The sequence below is a fragment of the Mixophyes fleayi genome, chromosome 2 (assembly GCF_038048845.1).
Source record: "Mixophyes fleayi isolate aMixFle1 chromosome 2, aMixFle1.hap1, whole genome shotgun sequence".
NCBI lineage: Eukaryota > Metazoa > Chordata > Amphibia > Anura > Limnodynastidae > Mixophyes > Mixophyes fleayi.
The window spans coordinates 285,720,862-285,743,222 of NC_134403.1; the positions used below are offsets into that span (position 1 = coordinate 285,720,862).

General features: G+C 42.8%; 1 protein-coding gene across 1 annotated transcript in view; it reads left to right on the plus strand.

The window, feature by feature from the left end:
- The window catches only part of LOC142139945 (uncharacterized), a 212,974-nt gene that overhangs the window by 166,618 nt on the left and 23,995 nt on the right, over positions 1-22,361 (plus strand). Inside the window, exon 22 of the mRNA XM_075197812.1 lies at positions 6,065-6,211. Within this exon, the coding sequence (XP_075053913.1) occupies positions 6,065-6,211 (147 nt within the window). The remainder of the gene's footprint in view (positions 1-6,064; positions 6,212-22,361) is intronic.

Here is a 22,361-nt window from a genome sequence, read left to right on the forward strand (position 1 = left end):
GCAATCACACTGTCAGCATTCTATATTTATTGGGATTTTTTTCATGTAAGTATTTAGGTTGTCGGAATTTTTTGCATGTCAGTGTTTACAAAGTTATTTATTTCCTACATCAGTATTTTAAATGTCAGCATTTTAGTGTCAGTATTTTTTCTGTCAGTATTATTTGCATAGGAAATTCATACTACCCCCTATTAAATAGGGTAGGCTCACTGGAACACAAAATAAATTCTCATTATTGTTTAAACATTTTTAGTTACCATCTCTAAAGTAGTTAAGGAAATTCACCAATTTGGCCTACACTTTTTTTCTGCCTCTGATCTACCTGAACTTCATTTTCAGTTTAAATAGTGGGCAAGTAAACTAAAATAAAAAAACAAAAAGTGAGGGCGGCGCTGCACGAGGCTCACCGGGTTAATCCTTAGTAACACTGGTGTTCTCTTGAAAAATAGACAGGACACTGGACAGTTATAAAACACAAACACAATAAAATATTGGGGTAATCGGCGCAATCTATCCAATTGCAGCCCTTCAAATCACAGTGCACAATCCCCTCAACGTGCCTATAAAACATATAATCTAAACAGAATTGTGAACAGAAATGGCGCTATTGATAAACAATCTAGATACTGGTATAAATGGAATTAAATGTCCATATATTCTCAGTCTTTGATAAATTTCATATCCTTGGTGTGTTCACTCCTCTTTATCCAGTGTACTCCTCTGTATTCACTCATCAGATGAATATGTAAAAAAATATAAAACAAACATAGTGCAACCTGTCTTTGGCATGTAATTATGAAGGGATAGCACTATCCTTTTACACCCGTGTAAAAATATAATTATGAGAACACCTCGTGAAAAAGAAGTATTCCTAAAACCCCTTAAGGGTATGCACTTACTCGAACAAATAATAATTACAGCAACAAAAACAAGAAATGCATCATTCTCCTTATATGCCCTTGTGATCAGAAAATATAATGTAAACACCTTGTGTAGAGAACTAGACAACTCTTTCTTTATCCCTTAAGGGTGTGCACTCACTAGAGCCAAATGATGATCAAGCGTGTCACGAAGTATATATATCTTCTTTTGCAGTCTTGATACGAAACATCAAATTCCACTCGCCCGTTATAAAAGTAAGGAGAAAGAACAATGCTCCATAGTGTAAAATCTTCAGACAATTTATTATAAACACATAAAAACGAGGCCGTCATGTACAAACAGCTCCTCACATATAATCCTCATTAAAATAAGCTCCTACATCGAGGATGGGTGGCCTCTTACCCCTTTCCGGAAATCAGTGAGTGTGATGTTATATCACTCAGCATGGAGTGTCCCGGGTAATACCCCTGCAACACAAAGTGCCCATATATATATGTTTGGATGAAGACGTTTGTTTTGTTAAAGCTGATTTTTAGGCATTTTCGCCATCTGGATGAGGTTGTGACTGTGAAGTCATTGGTGTTGCACATGTTTTAATATTATCCAGAAGTGGGATACTCCAGGACATCTGGTACGCTGATTTTGAAATCTTTTATTGCACTTATATGGGTGTCATTTAATGTATAACCTTGGGATATCAATCCCACACACCCCATAGAATTTTGGGGATATTGCCCTCAATACTATAATACAGAGTTATACTATGGTTGTTTCTTCTACATTTTGGTACTGATCGGTGGAGATCTGGAGGACTACAAGTACAGATAAGACTACTCCACTATCTCCTACAAGACACATCATTGTTTACCTTACGGTACGCATGGTATTGCTCTATTTCACGTTGTATATTTGATATATCACTGAGAGGCGCCCTGCTTGTTCTTCTGTTGCAGTAAACCATTCCGTCCGGACTAACCATCTGGCTTCAGGCTATCGAGGCTGCCACTCTTACTAGAGTCAAGTGATTTCTTATAGATTGTAGATACGGGACTCAATTGTCATATATTGTATATGTATACATTTTTCATTTTTAACATTTGAAGTTAGCTACGCTGTGGTGATCAGCGCCGGATATATCCTTTATTTGTTCATATATATATATATATATAGAGTTTCTATAGCTCCCAACATATGTTTTCTATGTATAGCCATTAGATTCCGGATATTTATTCTGTGGGTGTCTATGTGTCTCTCTGTTTATTATGTGTAGATGTATATGGGCACTTTGTGTTCAATATTTTTATTCTCATGTATAGCTGTATTTTTATTTTTACTTGTTTGTTTATTATATAAGAGTAAACTATTTCTCTTATGAATTTTTATGATTATTTCGTAGAATTTTGCTGTATGTCTGACATCTACTTTCTCTTTTTCATTGGAGAAAGATCACTCTGTTCAGGATTTATCTATAAGTACTACATATTCTGAATTTGTCCTGAGCGTATATCTATGATTAAGTCATGTAGGTTTCTGTAAAGACTATGTGAAGGTGCTCTCATCAACTAATTACTGCACATGCTGAATGGATGACTATTTAAAGCAGCCTAACCAACCCCCATTAGCTTTGAGAAAGTGCCTTGTCTAGGCACGAAACGCGTCCGCGGGGGTTTTTTGAGTTGGATTGGGATGTTTGACTGCCTCAGGACTTGATCTGGATATATTTGTGGTTGATAAGGGACATTTCCAACACTCACCTTTTATCATCGAGTCCGGTACGCTCCGTGTTCCACTGCTGGGGTATATGCCAAACTTGGAAACTATCTGGCTAGACTCGTGTTCTATCGTTGCGTGAATCACGCTAGAGTCAGGAGTTAGAGACTGTGACATCGGTATTATATTACTACTCCTATACCCAGGAAGGAGCTGGTCCGGCTATTCTACAAGGGATTAACAAGTACACAGGTCGGGTGAGTCAAACCCTGACGGAAATCTACGGATCAGGTGACTGTATGGTTTGTCCTTATTCACTCGATATTTTCTAAAGAGGAGTTTACATCTGCGAACATTAGTATCCACTTATTTCTTCCACAACTAATTGGGATTTTATCGGTTCTATCCCATTTTGGATGGCTTTATGCTCTATGGACCGGATAAATAAGCGATGGCCACACTTTTTTTCTGATCGTGTATCTCATTATTGCATTGATTTTTTTTGTTCAGCCATGGTTGTCTATTATTGTACCACTGGATTCTGTATCCCAGCGGTATCTGCATGCTAGAGAGATCTCTCTCAATGTTTCAATCTATGTGCAGTATGTTTATGTCATAATTTGGTGTTGGATCAATTTTATATATGAAAGTCAATTGTGTTTTATAACTGTCCAGTGCCCTGTCTATTTTTCAAGAGAACACCAGTGTTACTAAGGATTAATCCGGTGAGCCTCGTGCAGCGCCACCCTCACTTTTTGTTTGTTTATGTCTATGATCAGCACGGGTGGTTATCAGCAACCACCACGGGCGTGCAGCAGCTGAGGCACATCTAATCCATTTCCATACACTGTCCCTTCTGGTCTACAGTTATACCTAGAGTCACCCCGGCAGGTTCTCTAGTGTGCACCAATTAACACCTAGTGGGTTATCTGTTTTAAGTAAACTAAAATACCTATTTTATATAAGTAAAAATCCTGCATTTCTAAAGCTAACTACTCCACCCTCTTTGCCGATATTAAATCAGACGTAGCATTATAGAACAAATTGTTCATCTCCTAGGCTTGCCATTTCACTTTGGTCAATATGAACATTATTCCAAGGAGTATATTTAATAAACTGCGGGTTTGAAAAAGTGTAGCTGTTGCCTATAGCAACCAGATTCTAGCTGTCATTTTGGAAAAATGTGCTAAATAAATGACAACTAGAATCTGATTGGTTGCTATAGGCAACAACTTCACTTTTTCAAACCTACAGTTTAGTAAATACACCCCCAAGACTCCTCTAGCTCTTCCAAATCTATCTCTATTCAAGAAGTATTATTTATGTAACCACTCCTCCAGGCCTGATATTATTGCTTTACCTCACATTGTAGACAATAAATAAATAAAGACCCTCACAAGTTTAAGAGGAGGGAAGATATTGGTGAGATACTATATCCTGTAGTGTGGTCCAATATCTGGGCTGGAGTAGCGAAAGAGTCTGTTGCCAGGCCCGGGTTAGGCACTTGCCTAGGGCGCCGGGCTTTGGAGGGCGCCTGGAGGGCGCTACAGAATAATAAAATACTTTAAAACTGTGCTGCGACCGCTGACCATACCTGTCACGGCCGCCACACAGCATCAGATGCACGGGGAGGGGGGAAGGGGCTATTTTGTCACCACCGCCGCCTCTCTGCTCCGTCTCCTCCCCTCCACTTACTAGTGTCAGTGAGTGGAGGGGAGGAGACGGAGCAGAGAGGCGGCGGTGGTGAGACAAGGTAAGGAGAGGAGGGAGGAGGGCGGCGATTTTTGCGGGGGGGCGGTGATTTTTGCAGGGGGGGGCGCCGCTTTTTTAAAAATGCCTAGGGCGCCGTGGACCCTAGCACCGGCCCTGTCTGTTGCCATACGCATTTAAGAAAATGTCTATAAGCTCTTCTGTCACTTGTTATTGAAATTTCTCTTCCTGACTAGACAACACAAAATATTTCTTTGTCAACATGTTACTTTGCCGAGGCTGCCATCAAACAGATACCTTTCTCCACATATGGTGGTATTGGCCCGCCATGTTAAAGTTTTGCTTGGTTATTTGAAATCGAATTGTCAATATAACTGCAGTTAGTTACCCACTCAACCGAAAACATATTCTTCTGCCTCTACCTAATCTCGCTAAACATCTAATTAAATATATTAGGCACATGCTCAATGTGGCCTCCTGTCTCATCAATGCTTTCTGGAAGAAGCAGAACACTTCTGTTTCTGCTCTTAGGAAAAAAGCAGAATTTTGAAAGCAGTGATGGTTTATTGCACTTAAAGGGGCATATTCAATTAGCTTTCCGAATCCTGCGCACTATTGCCGTTAATACGGTACCGCATTAACGCGGATTTTCGTACGCAACCATATGGGCTGCGAATGAAAATCCACGTTATTGCGGTACCGTGTATTGACTACGCGGCCCGTTCCGGCGCGATCCCGCGGACCGGAAAGCTAATTGAATATGCCCCTAAGGGTCTTTTAAAGGAATATTTACACACCAATTGGAGATACTTGTGATCAGCCAGAAGTACAGATGGAATAGAAGTTGGATATAACTTAAATGCACAGTACAGCTCTTCTGATACAGTTTCTGACATACATTTTGGCAGGAGGTAATCCAACCCCCTGCCCATACCTGACATTACCAAGTCTGAGATATTAATGTTTAGCATTAGGACATAATGCATTCTGTAAAATTGGATTTAACACATAGGATACACAGGATACAAATGACCCTTAATAAACACATCAGAAAACTCCTGATAAACTCTAGGTAATAACCCAATATTGGCAACAGCAACACAGGCAACGACCCATACAAGTTTTACACTACCAGACTACTTGGACCCGTTATTAGAATGGTTATTCACCGCCAACCATGGGTTCCCAAAATTAAAATATTTTAAAATAATAATAATTGTACCTGCTGCCAGTTACAAGCTGGTTAGTAGGCATGTAAGTGACAGCAGTTTACTAGAGGGGGTGTGGTCAGCCTCAGAATAGTCTCTTGGTCCTTGTTAATTATATGAAAGCCATTGCAGCTCCTCAGCACTGTACCACTTCTTCTGCTTCAAATCACTCATCACGTCACCCATACAGCAGAATGATTGTTTGAGTGTTTCACTAACTGATATCATGTGGACACAGGCTGATATTTTTGGGGGTGACTCCAAAGTGGTCATGCATCTTGGAATGCACTAGTTTGTTGTACCAACTGAACTAATTCATTTTTAATATTCTTTTTTTGTTCAATTTTACAGTTAATATTTGCAGTATAATTATCATACATCTTCGTGGATATTGTTTGCATAAATTATAATGAAAATATACAGATCTGCAAGTGCCATAATCTAAAATGTACAGTAGTTAGCAGCATGTATATTATGTTTTTGGGATATTTATTCTTTTGTGTTTAGAAGTTTATAGATACATTTCTAAAACATTACATTGGGTATATTTTCAGACATATTATGTGAAGACTCCACAAAAGTATGACACATTACAACATGAAATTATTAATATACATCCAAAAGACTCTACAAAGAAGAAAAGAAAAGTTGCCGTAGAATTTGACTTCCATTCTGATAGCTCCGATCAAACAGACATTCTGGTAAAATAATTTCATAGCATTCCAAATATTAAGTTATTGCATTCAAGGGACACATTGGGTTTATCTTATAACACAAGTTTACAAAATTGCAAAATAGCATGTAGTATGAATATATTCACAGGATTTATTTCTTACATTTCCACGAGTCCTAAAAATATTTTAAAATAAATGCAAACAAAACATCATTAAACATTATAATATACAAGTTACACTTGCTACCATCATTTTTTATTTTAGCAGTTACAATGTGATATAACACATAATAATTATTACAAAAATCACTGAAATATTTCTAAAGGGTTTTTAATTTTACCTGCAGCAGGTGTGTGCTTCGTTACTGGAAACGTGTTATTTAATCTGGAAATTTATACTCTATACATATTCAATGCTTTTTTTTAGATAATGCACTTTTTAAGGCATAGAGCAAACAGGCTGTGGTGTCACCAATAAAATTGGTAATAATCTGTGTCAAAACTTTCATCTCCTCTATTTCAAATGTTATGTGCACCTGTACTTGTACAAATGAAGCAGTTTATAAGCAGCATTCCTAGATTTTGTATGTGAAAACTATAGATTGCTAAATTTTTATCTTCGAAGGAGTTACTAAGGTTCCTTGTTGAGTGTGAGTTATGGGCATGTATATGCCTATTAAATTATTCACATGCAATAGCAAGATTTCAATTTGTAATTCGAGATGAACTGAGATATTTAGGGATGTAGAAGGATTGACCGCGAACCTACACATCCAAGGAGATAATGGAAATCAGATAATTGGTCTGTACTTGGTATGACTTTTACACCTTCCAGTTGCACCTTATATGGAAAACCACATTTCTATTAGCATTTCCATAAATGTAATATAAATGATCCAAACAAGAAACAAATGTAATAAATACAGTTCTGATGTCTTCTCGCGAATATGATTAATTAGGCATACTGTAAATGAGGCTAAAACAAGCAATATTCTAGAAAACAAATGAAATGAATAACAAGGGGGCGCTAGTGGTAGTAGGATAGAGTGATGTTTTTACACTTTCCATGGATTCTGGACAGCATCGGACTGGCCCTCCAGGATACCGGGAGAATCCTCGGTAGGCCCCAATAGCTTAGTACCACATGCCTTTTTCTTTGAAGGCGGAGCCCACACTGGCCCAGAGAGTTTCATCTGCTTAATACCGACATATGCAACAATCCGGACACTTGTACTACAGTGGAACATTAAAGACTACATGCGTTCCACCTAGTAATAGCCGAAAACGGAAGTTCGGAATTTGGAACACAAGCTGCGTTCCAAGAGACAAGTTTGTCCAGCTACCACAGAGAAACATTCTCTTGTGCATCTTGCGGAAGAGGCCTATGTTAAGATGATTCCCAAATTAAGACCCCAAGGAGAGGAGGGACACGCTACATTACAGGAAAACTTTTGCAATCAAAAAGAAAAAACTTTGACAGACATATTCGTAAGTACTTATGCTATGTGTACACATGAGATTTTGATGCATATAAACATATATACAACGTGCAAGAAATTGCAATTTATCTATCACTGTAAATCAAAGTAATTATAGAGGACTGATGATTGTATAGATTGCTTATGATTTTAGATTGCAGGTTTTTTGTAAAGACTTGCTAGTATTCTACTATAGAATGTTTTTGACACTTTTTATGCATTTGAATGATATTAAAATGTGATATTTGGATTGTGTACCTCAAAGTTTTTACTGATAATATTGAGATTTGTTTATCTTGTGTAATGCAGATTGCAAAAAAATATTAAGCACAATAAGGCTGTATTTTGTACCATCTTGAATTGATTACATATTTTTGGTGCGAGGGATATTGGTTGTATAAAATTGGAAATATTCGCAGCAGCATGGATAACTGCTTCATCCATGCATGATTTCTTGAGGAAGAAGTTTAATTATTGATTTCTGTATGGTATTGTGCAACGGGAGCCTAAAACAGAAGGGAGCACTTTTTCTACATTGTGAACATTGTAAATCCGAAGGGCCTGCCTGAGCCCAAAATGTTTAAAATGCCAGTCGGACGGTTAAAGGTGGCAACTGCACCTTTAACTATTTAACTAGAGCCTTCTCCTTTAAGAGTCACATACGTCAACTAATGACGTTGCGATGCTGGCAGCGTACAGGAGGCCTGAGGAACCTGCCCAGCCGACCACAAAGAAGAAGCAGAAGGAGATGAAGCAGATGTAAGTCACGTTTACTTTATTTTATTGTAATATTTTGTTGTAGCATTTTTATTATTTTATCGAACTTGACGTTCCTTTTTTACCTGGGGAGTGGGGGTATGTGATGTTCTTGTCATAATGTGAATTGGGGGCAATACTCTGTTGCATAATTTGAAGGGGGCCATTACTCTGTGGCATAGTGGCGTAGTGGTTAGCACGTCTGCCTCACAGCATTGGGGTCATGAGTTCAATTCCCGACCATGGCCTTATCTGTGTGGAGTTTGTATGTTCTCCCTGTGTTTGCGTGGGTTTCCTCCGGGTGCTCCGGTTTCCTCCCACACTCCAAAAACATACTGGTAGGTTAATTGGCTGCAATAAAAAAAAAAAAAAAAAAAATTGACCCTAGTTTCTCCCTCTCTCTCTGTCTGTCTGTGTGTGTGAGTGTGTGTCTATAGTAGGGAATTTAGACTGTGAGCTCCAATGGGGCAGGGACTGATGTGAATGAGTTCTCTGTACAGCGCTGCGGAATTAGTGGCGCTATATAAATAAATGATGATGATGATGATAATATGAAGGGGGTCATTACTCTGTGGCATAATATGAAGGGGGGCATTACTCTGTGACATAATATGAAGAAGGCAATTACTCTGTTTCATAATATGAAGAAGGCCATTACTCTGTGGCATAATATGAAGGGGGCCATTACTCTATGACATAATATGAAGTGGGAACATTACTCTGTGGCCTATTATGAAGTGGGGACATTACTCTGTGGCCTATTATGAAGTGGGGGCATTACTCTATGGCCTAATATGAAGTGGGGGCATTAATCTGTGGCCTAATATGAAGGGGGCATTACTCTGTGGCATAATATGAACTGGGGACATCATTGTGTGGCCTAATATGAAGTGGGAACATTACTCTGTGGCCTATTATGAAGTGGGGACATTACTCTGTGGCCTATTATGAAGTGGGGGCATTACTCTATGGCCTAATATGAAGTGGGGGCATTAATCTGTGGCCTAATATGAAGGGGGCATTACTCTGTGGCATAATATGAACTGGGGACATCATTGTGTGGCCTAATATGAATTGGGGGCATTACTTTGTGGCCTAAAATTAAGTGGGGGCATTACGCTGTGGCCTAATATAATTTGGGGGAAATATTGTGTGGCATAATATGTACTGAAGCCATTACTGTATGTCATGAACAGGAGGTAACGCATTGAGAAGTAGAAGTGCCAGGCTTCAACTAGAGAACCAGGGATAGGTGGTGGTATTATGAAAAAGGCGAGGGAGGTTGTTTTGGAGAGAACAAATAATGGATAAAAGATGACCAGTAATGAGCTGCAAAGCATCTATAAAGCCCATCATTACGTAAGTTAGAACTTAAGGCATCTATTTGTTACACCATAAAAAATAGGATATCTACCCTGATATATACAACCTTCCTATTGCTTGTGACCACAGATCATAATGATCTGCTCCTCCCCTGCTGACCTCATTACACAACATGAGAACTGCCCCGCGTGTGCAGACAGCAAGAGACAAAGACCGAAGATGCTGCAGTGCTGGAATGAAAGAAGGTAAGTGTGGGAGGGGGGGGGTGATTTCAATGTAGTTTAGGTGGGGTCGTGGGCTATTAAATTAATAGTGTGCAGGAGATATAAATGTATTGGTGGGATTATGGTTGTATCCATGGGATAATTTAATGCTGGGGCGGTTTTGGGTCTAATAATTTAATGCATGAGTCTGGGGAGAAGGGTGGCTTTTTATTCAGTGAGAATACTAATTATTTAGTGTTGGAGCTTTTTAGGGAGGGTAATAAGTTTATTACATGCAAATACTAATTATTTATTGTCGGCTGATTGGGGGAGTATGAGTATTTATTAAATGTTGATACTATTAATTAATGTCTGGGGGGAATATGTTTATTTAGTAAATGTGAATACTATTAATTTAATGTCAGAGCTGTTCGCCTAATTATTACAGTAGGAGCTATTGATTGAACATTGAGATGGGTTGGGGAAGGGGGCTAGAGTGTGCCATTATTGATGTACCTATCCCTTTTTTCAAACAGGACCCCAGCATTTCAGGGTCCAGACAGCAACTGAGCTTCATACATCATTATCAGCAGCAGCAGCAGGTAGTAAATGCTGCAAGAACAAGTAGGAGAGAGCAGGACAGTCTGCCAGCTGTTTTATTCTAGTAGGGCAAGACTTTGTCCCAACCTAAATGTTGGGACCTAGACTATGCACTCTTTATATACACTGCATTCTTTTTATACTACACTATGCCGCTAGTCATGTCCTTCATAGACTGACCACTTCCCTTCTGATGTTTGGTCTCGCCTATATGAGGTGAGACCAAACCCCTCTGGTGTGCTCCTACCTTTGCAGTCCCTCAGTGGGCCCTTAATGCCCCAGTCCTACACTGATTATGGGTCCATCATGTAAATTTACAGATGTACCCACAAGTAGGCACATGGTCATTTTCTTATGCAGTTAACACAACTGAGTGCCTAAGTCACACAAATAGGTGCAATTTCAAGATAGAAAATAAAATATATTATTACTCCCATGTTTCCTCTTTTGTGCTTTACCTTTTATATTTGCATTGTGGGCATTTATTCTTCATATATGCATTACAGATTTTTATTAACATTTGCAGAAGGTGTCTGCTTCTCAGTCTAGTAAATTAAATCATATTCCATCACTGATAACCTCAATTGTAACCCGTTTAATGTATGGGCAGCAAACTACATAAATTTGAGGCAGGGCTGGTTTTACCATAAGGCAAACTAAGTTGGTTGCCTAGAGCACCAATATTTTTGGGGCACCTAAAACACTAAGGGGCCTATTTATCAAACATTCCCCTTGTGTTAAAACCTGAAGAGCAGAGCTGGACAGCGCATGTGTGGAGGGATCATGTGATCCCTCCCTGTCACTTATCGTAGCTTCTGCCTTTGAAGCTGTTAGTGCGCATGCACCAAGTTTTCGGTCGTTGCATGCGCACTAACAAAAAAGAAAAAAAGAAAGAAAAAATCACTGCAGCCTACAAAATTAAGAAAAGACTGCGATGATCAGGTGAGTCACTCAGGGACAGCAGGTTATCGGCCCTTTTTTAATACATTGCTGTTACTTTTCAATCCTTATAAAGGAGATAAGGATTGAAAAGTGTCAAGTGAAAAAATAAATAGACCCCTAAAACACTTTATATCATATCACTCATTTAGTGTTTTGATTTTTGCCGGCTCACCCGCACTGAGGGTCAGCCAGCCTGGGGATTTAAATGAATACCCCTTTCTTCAGTTGCTGATAATATGGAAGAGGTGTGTGTTTAATTATTTAAATTCGCTTGAGTGTGCCCTTCGCACTTTCTAGCTTGTGCTGTGATGCTGCCAACTGCTGTAAGTTTGGCACTGCACTGTGATGTCACAATGCAGCGTCACACTGCCAGCCTATCACTGACATGTAGGAAGTTGGCAGCATCACAGGCAGCACTACTCTCACATCCCCTCACACAGTGTTAGGAACCCCTCTAGCCACTACAGCACAACCCTGAGTCTGCTCTGCCAGTCTGGTGTTCACTGGAGCCCCTAGTGGTGGGGACAGACTTGGCCGCAGACTAACAGAGGGTTGTGAAGTGCGTACCGGCTAGGGAGAACCCAGGAAAGCGGAGTAAAGTCCAGGCAAGGGTCGAGGGCCGGCAGCAGACAGGGAATCCAATAAACAAGCTGAGGTCAAGGGTCACGAGCAAACAGGAAAGTCGGTAAACATGCCAGAGTTCGGGGTCACAAGAAACACAGGCAAGGTCCAAATCCAGGCAAAGGGTCATACACAGGAAATCCAGCAGAGTATCCACAGTACAGGGACAAAGGGCAGAGCAGGTCAGCAAACTGATAGCAGGAAGCTATAACCGACAGTGAGGTTGCAGACCTCACTGCCTTAAATATACAGATGGACCAATCAGAGCCTAGCTCTGCAACTACTCCCAGGAGCCGGCTAATTAATAAATTAAAGCTTAATAGCCACCAGGCTATTAAGTACCTCTGCGCACGCGCCCGGCTGTCCCCTGTTGCCGGGACGCGGCGCTACACTGCAGGGCTTCCGACCGTTGCCTCGGCAACGGTTGGGAGGAAGTGACGTCCCGGTCGTCATGGTGACGGCCGGGACGCACAGGCGTAGTCCCACAAAATGTGTGTATCAATAAAAATATATGTTGCAAACAACAAAAATTGGAGACCTCTTTTTCATGAATAAAGTTAATTGAACAATATATTTTTATTACAGCATTATATAGGTGTGTTTAGTATTATAAAACCTATTAACATAGCAAGGCTTGGCAGTTCCTCTGCCATTTTAAAGCACTATTTTTTCACTTTTTGTCACTGTCATAAATTTTGTTTTTAATTATTTCTCTACTGGTCATATCCAGGAATTTGTAGGGAATCCTCTCCTCTTTTTTGAATCATTTCTAATAAAGTTTATTAGTTTTAATTACTAAGATACTTTCATTAGTCACAGAGTGCCCATATTTACAAGTTTCTTCTCTTTCATTTTGTGTTTCATGGTATTTGCATGTATTGGGTGGACCAACCGTCATTGAATATGGATTAATAAAGATTATAAAATTACATGAACGGGTATTGTGACTACCTGGTGCGGTGGAGATTTTTGCTGTATTTTTATCCTTTATGCATCATACAATAGACACAAACACATGCACTCAAAATTCACTCATCTTTCAAAAATCTAATTAACAATACAATTACAGTAAACAAATTGGGTTAGTACCGTATTATATTAATCAGATGATACTTGAGACTCACAAATTCGCGTGTCAGGTCCCTCAGACAGACATGAGGTGACTCAGAATAGGAAGACCAACGAGTGGAAATCTCTACTCATCGCAGATTTGTTGGGGTTCAATGTCCGTGGAAACTTCCGTTGTCTATCTTGTAGCCTGCTAGACAGCGAATCTCACTGTCAACCTCCAAGTTTTCAGATCTAAAATCTGTTCAGAGTTTGCTTAGTGGTTTCAAGTATACCTGTAGAAGCACTTCAGTCAGCTGGAGAGAATAGACACAGCCCAAGGTTCTGTATGCATGAACTATTCTCTATTTATTGATACAAACTTACAAGTTTTTATAGCCTTCTGAATATATGTGATTTATATGTCATAAGTTTATAGCAGTGCACTGAATATGCTGTGGGTTGCCTTTTCTCATGTATTCTTGTGGTGTTTAGCTTTCTCCCCTTCTCAGGCCAGATTTGCCAATTATTCTTATCTATGTCTTGTTAGCTACACCTCAAGGCCATGGGCTTACATCTTGGAATACTGCATTTCACCAGAAAATGAATAACCTCTTTTAAGCGGCTAAAATATCTATGCAAGTTACAGAAATGGCTGAACAAAGGCTTTATGAGGCCTTAACAAAAAATCATATTTAACAATAGCAAGTAGGTTAAGAAGCTTGGAGAGGAAGAGGTCATGCATAGCAGGCAGTTTGTTATGGATAGATCTGGAGTTCCAGAGGGCACAGGACAACGGGAGGGAGGGAGGGAAGTGGGGAGATATGGATGAGACTGGCTGGGTTACTGGAGCGTGGGAAAGTGTTGACGTTGGGACGGGAGCCAGGGAAGAGGATGGGTATAGGACAGGAGCGAGGAGGCATGATGAAAGACCAGGAGATGGGGGTGGTGGAGGGGGAGAAATAACAGGGGCCAAAGAAACAGGAGGAGGGGACAAAAAGTAGAGGCAGGGGTGAAAAGCAGCAAGGCAATCAGAGGAGAGACAAACTAAAATGGTAAAACTAAAAGACAAAGTAAAATGCAAGCAATGACAATTAGGTAATGCTATGGAGAGACAATGCCAGGCATGGAAGGCAAGGTAAGCAAAAAACAAATGAGTGACCAAAGGTTCAGGTTAGTCCGGGTCAAGAATGTCCACAGGAGCTGGAGCTCAGATGAGTCCGAGAAAGTGAGCACGTGAGTCCAGGAGTGCAGGTGAGTCCAGGAAGGAGTGCAGGTGAGTCCAGGAGTGCAGGTAAGTCCAGGAGTGCAGGTTGGTCCAGGAGTGCAGGTGAGTCCAGTAGTGGATGGCAGGCCAAAGCCGTGACCTGTGGCAGTTGTGACCGGCTGGGCAGACGGAGGAAGCATAAGGAGCTTTAGCGAGGAGGCAGTAACGGAAGCATCAGATAATCAGAATCAGGTGAACGGAGGCAGAGCAGTAGGGCATCAAAGATGGAGACCGCTGGCCAAGAGCAGCTGCAACTGGAAAACATCCGATCCGCATCCTGGAGTAGCAGTGCCGATCTGAGGAGCAGGCGGCAGTGGGACACAAGGCGACAGGAGGCAGCATATCAGGCCACGGACCGCAGGCAGCCGACAGGTGGGCAGCAGAAATGGAGGAAGATAGGTCGCAAAGAGATTTGGCACAAACCATGGTCTGTATTTGGTGGCAGCCGGGAGTTAGTCTAACTGTCCCGAGGATGAACAGTATAATGCGCCCATGAAAGGGCAGGTGAAGGGCAGTATCCGGCAAGGTGGCATCTCAGAGGTAGAATTCGAAGCCGAGATGGAGAATCAAGCTGGGCTGCAACGGAGAGCTCACAGGGCACGTCTGGTTATAATTATGGTGGTTAAGGTTATTATCACTTTTAGCTCAGTGCTTCAGTTCTCAGATATTTGATATATATGCAGTGTCAGAGTAAGGCATAAAGAGCCCACTGGGGAAACCAATGACTTAAGACAGGGGCCCCTATGATATAACATAGTTATCACTTTAGACAAATACACAGGCAGTGCTGTGTGCATTACTGTTAGGTGCACGCAGTTCTCCCTTTACAAGCAGTACACTGTGAAGTGGGACATACCTCTCAACTGTGCTTGCAGTCGGACTAAATCCTGACTTAGTGAGACAATCACCCAAATTCTGGACTGCCCCACCAGATTTAGGACAGTTGGCAGACTGTCCTGCTCTCCTACCTGTTCTTGTCACTTTCACCACATATGGCTGCTGGTGTCTTAGATCAGTTGCTGCTTGTCTGGATCCTGGCAAGTTGGAGGCCCTATTGGGAATAAAAAATGAATACATAAAATTGAGAAAACTCCAACATGCTCCATCGTGAAATCAATAGCACCCACATTTAATAATTAGGCCTCTCTCTTGCTCTAAAATTAAAATAATAGTACTCACATTTGATAAATAGATCTATTTCCCTCCAGCCAGCACCAACATTATAGTATTCCCATTTAATAAATAAATCTATTTACTCCCTCCAAACAGCCCCAGCAACAAATTAACAGCTTTTACATCTACTAACGATTTCCCACAACCATCCCTGGAATTAAATAATTCATATTCACATTTAATACATAGACCTCATTCTCCTCAAACTCACTCCCACATTCAATTAATAGCCCCCAAATCACCCCATTATAAAGTACTAGGCCCCACTATTAAATTAAATTGCCCCATTATCACCCCACAAACAAAATAGCACTCCAAAATAGCACACACTCCTCTGCCAGAAGCAACACACACTCCATAGACAACAGCCCCCTTTGCCCTCACACACATTCTATAGACATCAGCCCACCCCATCCTCACACACACCATAGACATCAGCCCCCCCTTGCCCTCACACACTCTATAGACATCAGCCCCCCTGTCCTCACACACTCCATAGACATTATCCCCCCATCCTCAAACACTCCATAGACATCAGCCCCCCTATTCTCACACACTCCATAAACAGCCCCCCCATCCTCACACACTTCATAGACATTAGCCCACCCCATCCTCACACACTCCATAGACATCAGCCCCCCCCTGTCCTCAAACTCTCCATAGACATCAGCCCCCCATTCTCACACACTCCATAGACATCAGCCCCCCCTGTCCTCACACACTACATAGACATCAGCCCCCCGTCCTCACATACTCCATAGACATCAGCCCCCTGTCCTCACACACTCCATAGACATCAGCCCCCCCCTGTCCTCACACACTCCATAGACATCAGCACCTCCCTTGCCCTCACACTCAACATAAACATTAGCACGCTCCCCGCAGCCAACACACACTCACCATAAACATTTGCACGCCCCCCGCAACCAACACACTCACCATAAACATTAGCACGCCCCCCCCTTTGCAGCCCTGACTCTTACCTTTTAGCCACACTCTCTTCTCTGTTCAAATGGGTGATGGTGCGCGTCCCATGTGATATCTAATCCAATAGGCCAGGGAGGGATCGAAGGATCCAGCTGTACTTTACTCCGTCCAACCACTGAAGAGGGCATAGCTATCTGACATCAGGGCCTACTGGGGAATTTCCCGGCTCCCCGGCAGGCCAGTCCGACACTGTATATATGTTCCTGTGGTCATCTCTGCTGATGTTTCCCAGTATGGACTTAGCGCTGTCTGTTTGCAGCGCAACAAACCCATCAGTCATGTGTCCAAAGCCCTTACAGACACTACAAAGTCATGGTACGCTCAGATTGAAAAGGAACTGTTTGCCCTTGTCATAGCCTGTCAAAAGTTACACGAGTTCATCTATGGACATCCAGTGGTGGTTGGAACAGGTCAACAACCACTGATCACTATTTTTGTACCATCTCAATGTGGTGTACAAGCGTGGAAAGGACCTTCACGTACCTGATGCTTTATCACATGCTCACGGGACATCTCCTCCCGGTGCATGGAAGAGCTGCGTGATGTAACACCAGGGATAACCTTTGCCAATGGTTGTCACATCTCATCCTGCATGGTTGGCTGCATTTCTTCAGGAAATTGATTTGTGACCTCAAGTGATAGTTTGCTTTCCAGGATGAGTTAACTATCTCAGTGGGCATCCTCCTGCATGGTCAGCAGTTTGTAATCCCATATGTTCTCCAATGATTTTATGCCCAGCAGGGGTACCTCGAGCGGGAGGCCCCCTTGCAACGGGCTAACAATGCATTGTATTGGTCCTCTATGGCTGCTGACATTGAGCAGATAGTCTCTGCTTGTGCCCCCTGCAATGCTCTATGGGCTCATCATGGCAAAGAATCGCTCACTTTCCATGAGGTTCCTGAACTACCTTGGTCTATCGTTGCTGCAGATCTTTTTGCGTGGAGGGGGAATGAGCTCTGTATGTAAGTGGACTGTTATTCCAGTTGGTTTGAGATATTGTATATTCCCAAAGTATATTTAGGAGAGTATATTTCTAAATTGACGAGTGCCACAGTCATTAACAAAATGAAAAGATACTTCTCTACCCATGGTATACCACACAAGCTACTAACGGACAACACCATGCAGTTCATGAGTGGTGAGTTCCAGTCCTTCACCAATGAATGAGACATCTCACATGTCCGCGCTATCCACAATCTAATGGACTAGCAGAAAGGGCAGTACATTCTGCACCTGTTAGACAAATGCTACAGAGATGGTTTAGATGTATTCATGGTGTTCCTAAATTTGAGAAATACCCCAAGGGATGAACTCCCTTTTCCTTCTCAACACCTTCTGTCCAGACGCACTCGCACTATTATTCCTACCACTAAAGCTAAGCTTACACCAACCATTGAGACCAATGTGCAGAGTGCTCTGGAGAAGTCCAGGTTACAGCTGAAAGCCAATCACAACAAAACCTCTCATCAGCTGACACCGTGTTCCCTGATGCAGACCATCCGCATCCAGACCCCAGTCAGATTTGACAGAGGCGGGGCTGTGCAAGGATCCTCCAACAGATCCAATGGTGCAATACAACAATGCTTTGTACGAGCGCAACAAGCGTCACCTCTTAGGGATGTGTGAGCCAGTACCCACACCCCACGGAATACCTCCTGAGGGTGTCAGAATACTTATTAATATGGACAATGGGTCCTCTAAAGAAGCATATATTGCAATGCAGGACAGTCTTATACCCCTGACCAATAGTGAGTCCTGTTTAACACAGGACACATCACTACCCCCTTTCTACATCACAAGGTCTGGTAGAATCTCCAGGTCTAATACTAAATACCAGGACTTTGATATGCCACTTTTGGTATTACCAGTTCATGTGCATTTTCATTTGCACACTGTTCCCACATCCAACACCTGTCACTCTGTCTCTCACCCACAAACCGGTTGATTGTTACTTTGTTCTAGAAAAAGGAGGATGTAGGTGTCAGGAACCCCTCCAACCGTTACAACACCACCCGGAGTCTACTCTGACAGGTGTTCACTGGAGCCCCTAGTGGTGGGGACAAACTTGGCTGCACACTACAGAAGGTCGTGTGGTGTGTACCAGCTGCGGGGAACCAAGGAGCAGAGAGTAATGGCAGACACCAATTCCAAAGAACAGCCCAAGGTCAGGGGTCACTTGCTAGGAAGAATCGCCAGGAAACACGCCAAGGGTCGAGGTCACGGGCAAATCAGCATAAACGGAGGTACAGGCAAAAGGGTCAAGGGCACAGGCGAAAGACAAATTCAGGAAACAGGCAGGGATCATACACGGCAGGCAACAATACAAAGGCTTAACACCAAGAGTACAGGAGTACAGCAGCAGGCAGCAACACAGGAATTGGAAGCTATACCCGGCAGAGAGGCTAAGCCCTCCCTGCCTTAAATACACAATGTGACCAATCAGAGCCTAGCTCTGAAACTGCCCCCAGCCTATGCCTAATGAATAAATGAAACAGAATTAGCCCGCAGGGTAGTTTACTACTTGCGCACGCGCCCAGCAGTTCTCCTTTGCTGGGACGCGGCGCTCTCTCCTTCAGCGTCCCTACTGTTGCCTAGATGAGCCCCGGAAGTGCCGTCCCGGTCGTCATAGCGACGGCCGGGACACCTGTGAGAGAGTCGCACAGTACCCCCCCCCTTGAGGAGGGGTCAAGGCACCCCGACATCCAGGCTTCCCAGGGAATTGCTTGAAGAATTCCTCAATGAGTTTGCGGGCGTGCAGGCGTCTCCACGGCATCCAAGATCTTTCCTCCGGGCCACGATCTTTCCACTGAACTAAGAAATGGATTTGCCCCTGGACCTTTTTGGAGTCCAGAATCTTCTCCACCAAGAATTTCTTGTGACCTTCCAGAATGACAGGCTGATACTTCCGTAAGTAACGGAGCCTAGACTTACGTGCAGGGATAGCAGACTTTAGGAGAGAACAATGAAAAGTATTCGGCATCCTAAGAGACTGAGGAAGCCTTAGCCTGAAGGCGACAGGATTGGCTTGTTTGGTGATCAGGAATGGGCCAATAAATCTAGGGCCCAGTTTTTTGCAGGCCTGTCTGAGCTTAATATTACGGGTGGACAACCAGACTTTTTGCCCCACCTTAAATAAACAGTCCTTCCGATGACGGTCTGCAAATTTTTTTGACTGAAAAGAGGCCCGTACTAATGCAGCATGCACTTTTTTCCAAACAGACTTGAGGTAAGAAGCCGTGGAACGGATCTCCGGAAGGCCAGAAGAATTGAGCAAGGACAAGGAATTTGATCTCGGATGGAAGCCAAAATTACAAAAAAAAGGAGAGGTTTGAGTGGAAGAATGAGAGGCGTTATTATATGCGAACTCAGCCAACCGAAGCAATGATGACCAATTGTCTTGGAACTCAGTAATGTAGAAACGTAGGAACTGCTCCAACGATTGGTTCACTCTTTCTGTCTGGCCATTGGATTGAGGGTGATAGGCTGAAGAGAGACTGATGTTAATCCCAAGGATACTACAGAAGGACCTCCTGAACTGAGCAACAAATTTAGAGCTCCGGTCCGAAACGATGTCAATGGGTAGACCATGAAGACGAAACACATGCTGTATGAATAACACAGCCAGATCCTGCGCGCTAGGGAGCTTGGTCAGAGGAACAAAATGGGACATTTTAATGAAACGATCCACTATCACCCATATAGTATTGTTTCCTGCACAGTGTGGCAGATCCACAATAAAATCCATTGACAGATGTGTCCAGGGTTTCATAGGTGTAGACAAAGGCATAAGCGGACCTATAGGAGAGATTCTGGAGGTTTTGTTCCTTGCGCAGGCTTCATAAGTGCGGACAAAGCTCTCAACATCCGAAGACAGTGAAGGCCACCATACAGAACGTGTAAGGATTTCAAGGGTTCTAGAGATACCCGGATGCCCAGCCAATTTGTTCTCATGGACCTCAGAGAGGACAGCTCTACGTAGATGCACCGGAACAAAAAGACGCCCCGCAGGTGTTTCAGCAGGGGCAATCTTCTGGAATTGACGTATGGTGTTTCCTAAATCCTGGGTCAACCCAGCGTGAATGAGAGAAGCTGTAATTATAGGTAGTGGTTCACCCGTGGGTAATTGATGAGGTAGAAAGCTCCTGGACAAAGCATCCGCCTTAGTATTCTTAGACCCAGGTCTGTAAGTTAGGAGAAAATTGAAACGGATAAAGAATAGGGCCCATCAAGCTTGTCTGGAGTTTAACCGTTTAGCAGACTCAATGTATAATAGGTTTTTATGATCAGTGAGGACTGAAATCGTATGAACTGCACCCTCAAGCCAGTGACGCCACTCCTCAAACGCCCACTTGATTGCCAGGTGTTCCCGATTGCCCACATCATAGTTGACTTCGGCAGCCGAAAACTTACGTGAAATAAAATGCACATGGATGCATTTTATGATCACCAGGGTCCCTCTAAAATAGGAGAGCACCCGCGCCTACTTCCGAGGCGTCCACCTTCAGGATAAATGGCAACTGCGGATTAGGATACTTGAGGACCGAAGCAGTAGTAAACCCTTTCTTAAGAGCTTTAAAAGATGAAATGGCCTCCGGTGACCAATCACAAGGATCCGCCCCTTTGCGGGTAAGGGCAGTGATAGGAGCCACAAGATCAGAGAAAGCCCGAATGAATCTCCGATAGTAGTTTGCAAAGCCTAGGAATCTTTGGATTGCTTTTAAATTCGTGGGACGTACCCAGTCCAGGATGGCTTGGACTTTACTAGGATCCATAGAGAATCCATCGGGAGAAATTACATATCCAAGGAATGACACTCTTTTGACATCAAACTCACACTTCTCCAGCTTGGCGAAGAGATGATGTTTTCTGAGTTTGAACAAAACCTGTTTGACATGATCCCGGTGTTGAGGGAGAGACTTGGAATAAATCAGGATGTCGTCCAGATATACCACCACAAAGCGATCCAGGAACTTACGGAGAACCTCGTTAATGAGATCCTGGAAGACTGCAGGCGCATTACACAGGCCGAAGGGCATGACCAAGTACTCATAATGGCCAGATTGAGTGTTGAAGGCCGTCTTCCACTCATCGCCCTCCCTGATGCGTATGAGATTATAGGCGCCACGGAGATCAATCTTGGTGTATATGGTAGCATCCCTCAACTGGTCAAACAGGACAGAGATGAGCGGAAGCAGATATGTGTTTTTGATGGTGATCTTGTTCAGACCACGATAATCTATGCACGGGCGTAGACTACCATCCTTTTTGGACACGAAAAAACACCCCGCTCCTGCAGGAGACTTTGAAGGTCTGATGAACCCTTTCTGCAAGTTTTCCTCCACATAATCTTGCATTGCCTTAGTCTCAGGGCCAGAAAGGGAGTATAACCTTCCTTTGGGCAACTTGGATCCTGGAAGTAGATCAATGGCACAATCGAAGTCTCTATGTGGAGGTAGAGAATCAGCCGCTTTCTTGGAAAACACATCCTGGAATTCACGATATACAGAAGGCAGTTGATCCGGAAGCAGCTGCAGGAGCCGAAGAGACATGGCCAAGCAGTTTTGAGAACAGTGAGTACTCCAACGAGTAATTTCTCCAAGATTCCAGTTGATCACAGGATTATGGAGGTGAAGCCAGGGATGACCCAGAATTAGCGGAACGGAAGGGCAATCAATGAGGAGAAGAGACAAGGTTTCGGAATGAAGAGACCCAACTGTAAGACGTAGAGGCGGAGTAGTGAAGGATATCCTGCCTCCAGGTAAGGGACCCCCATCCAAACCG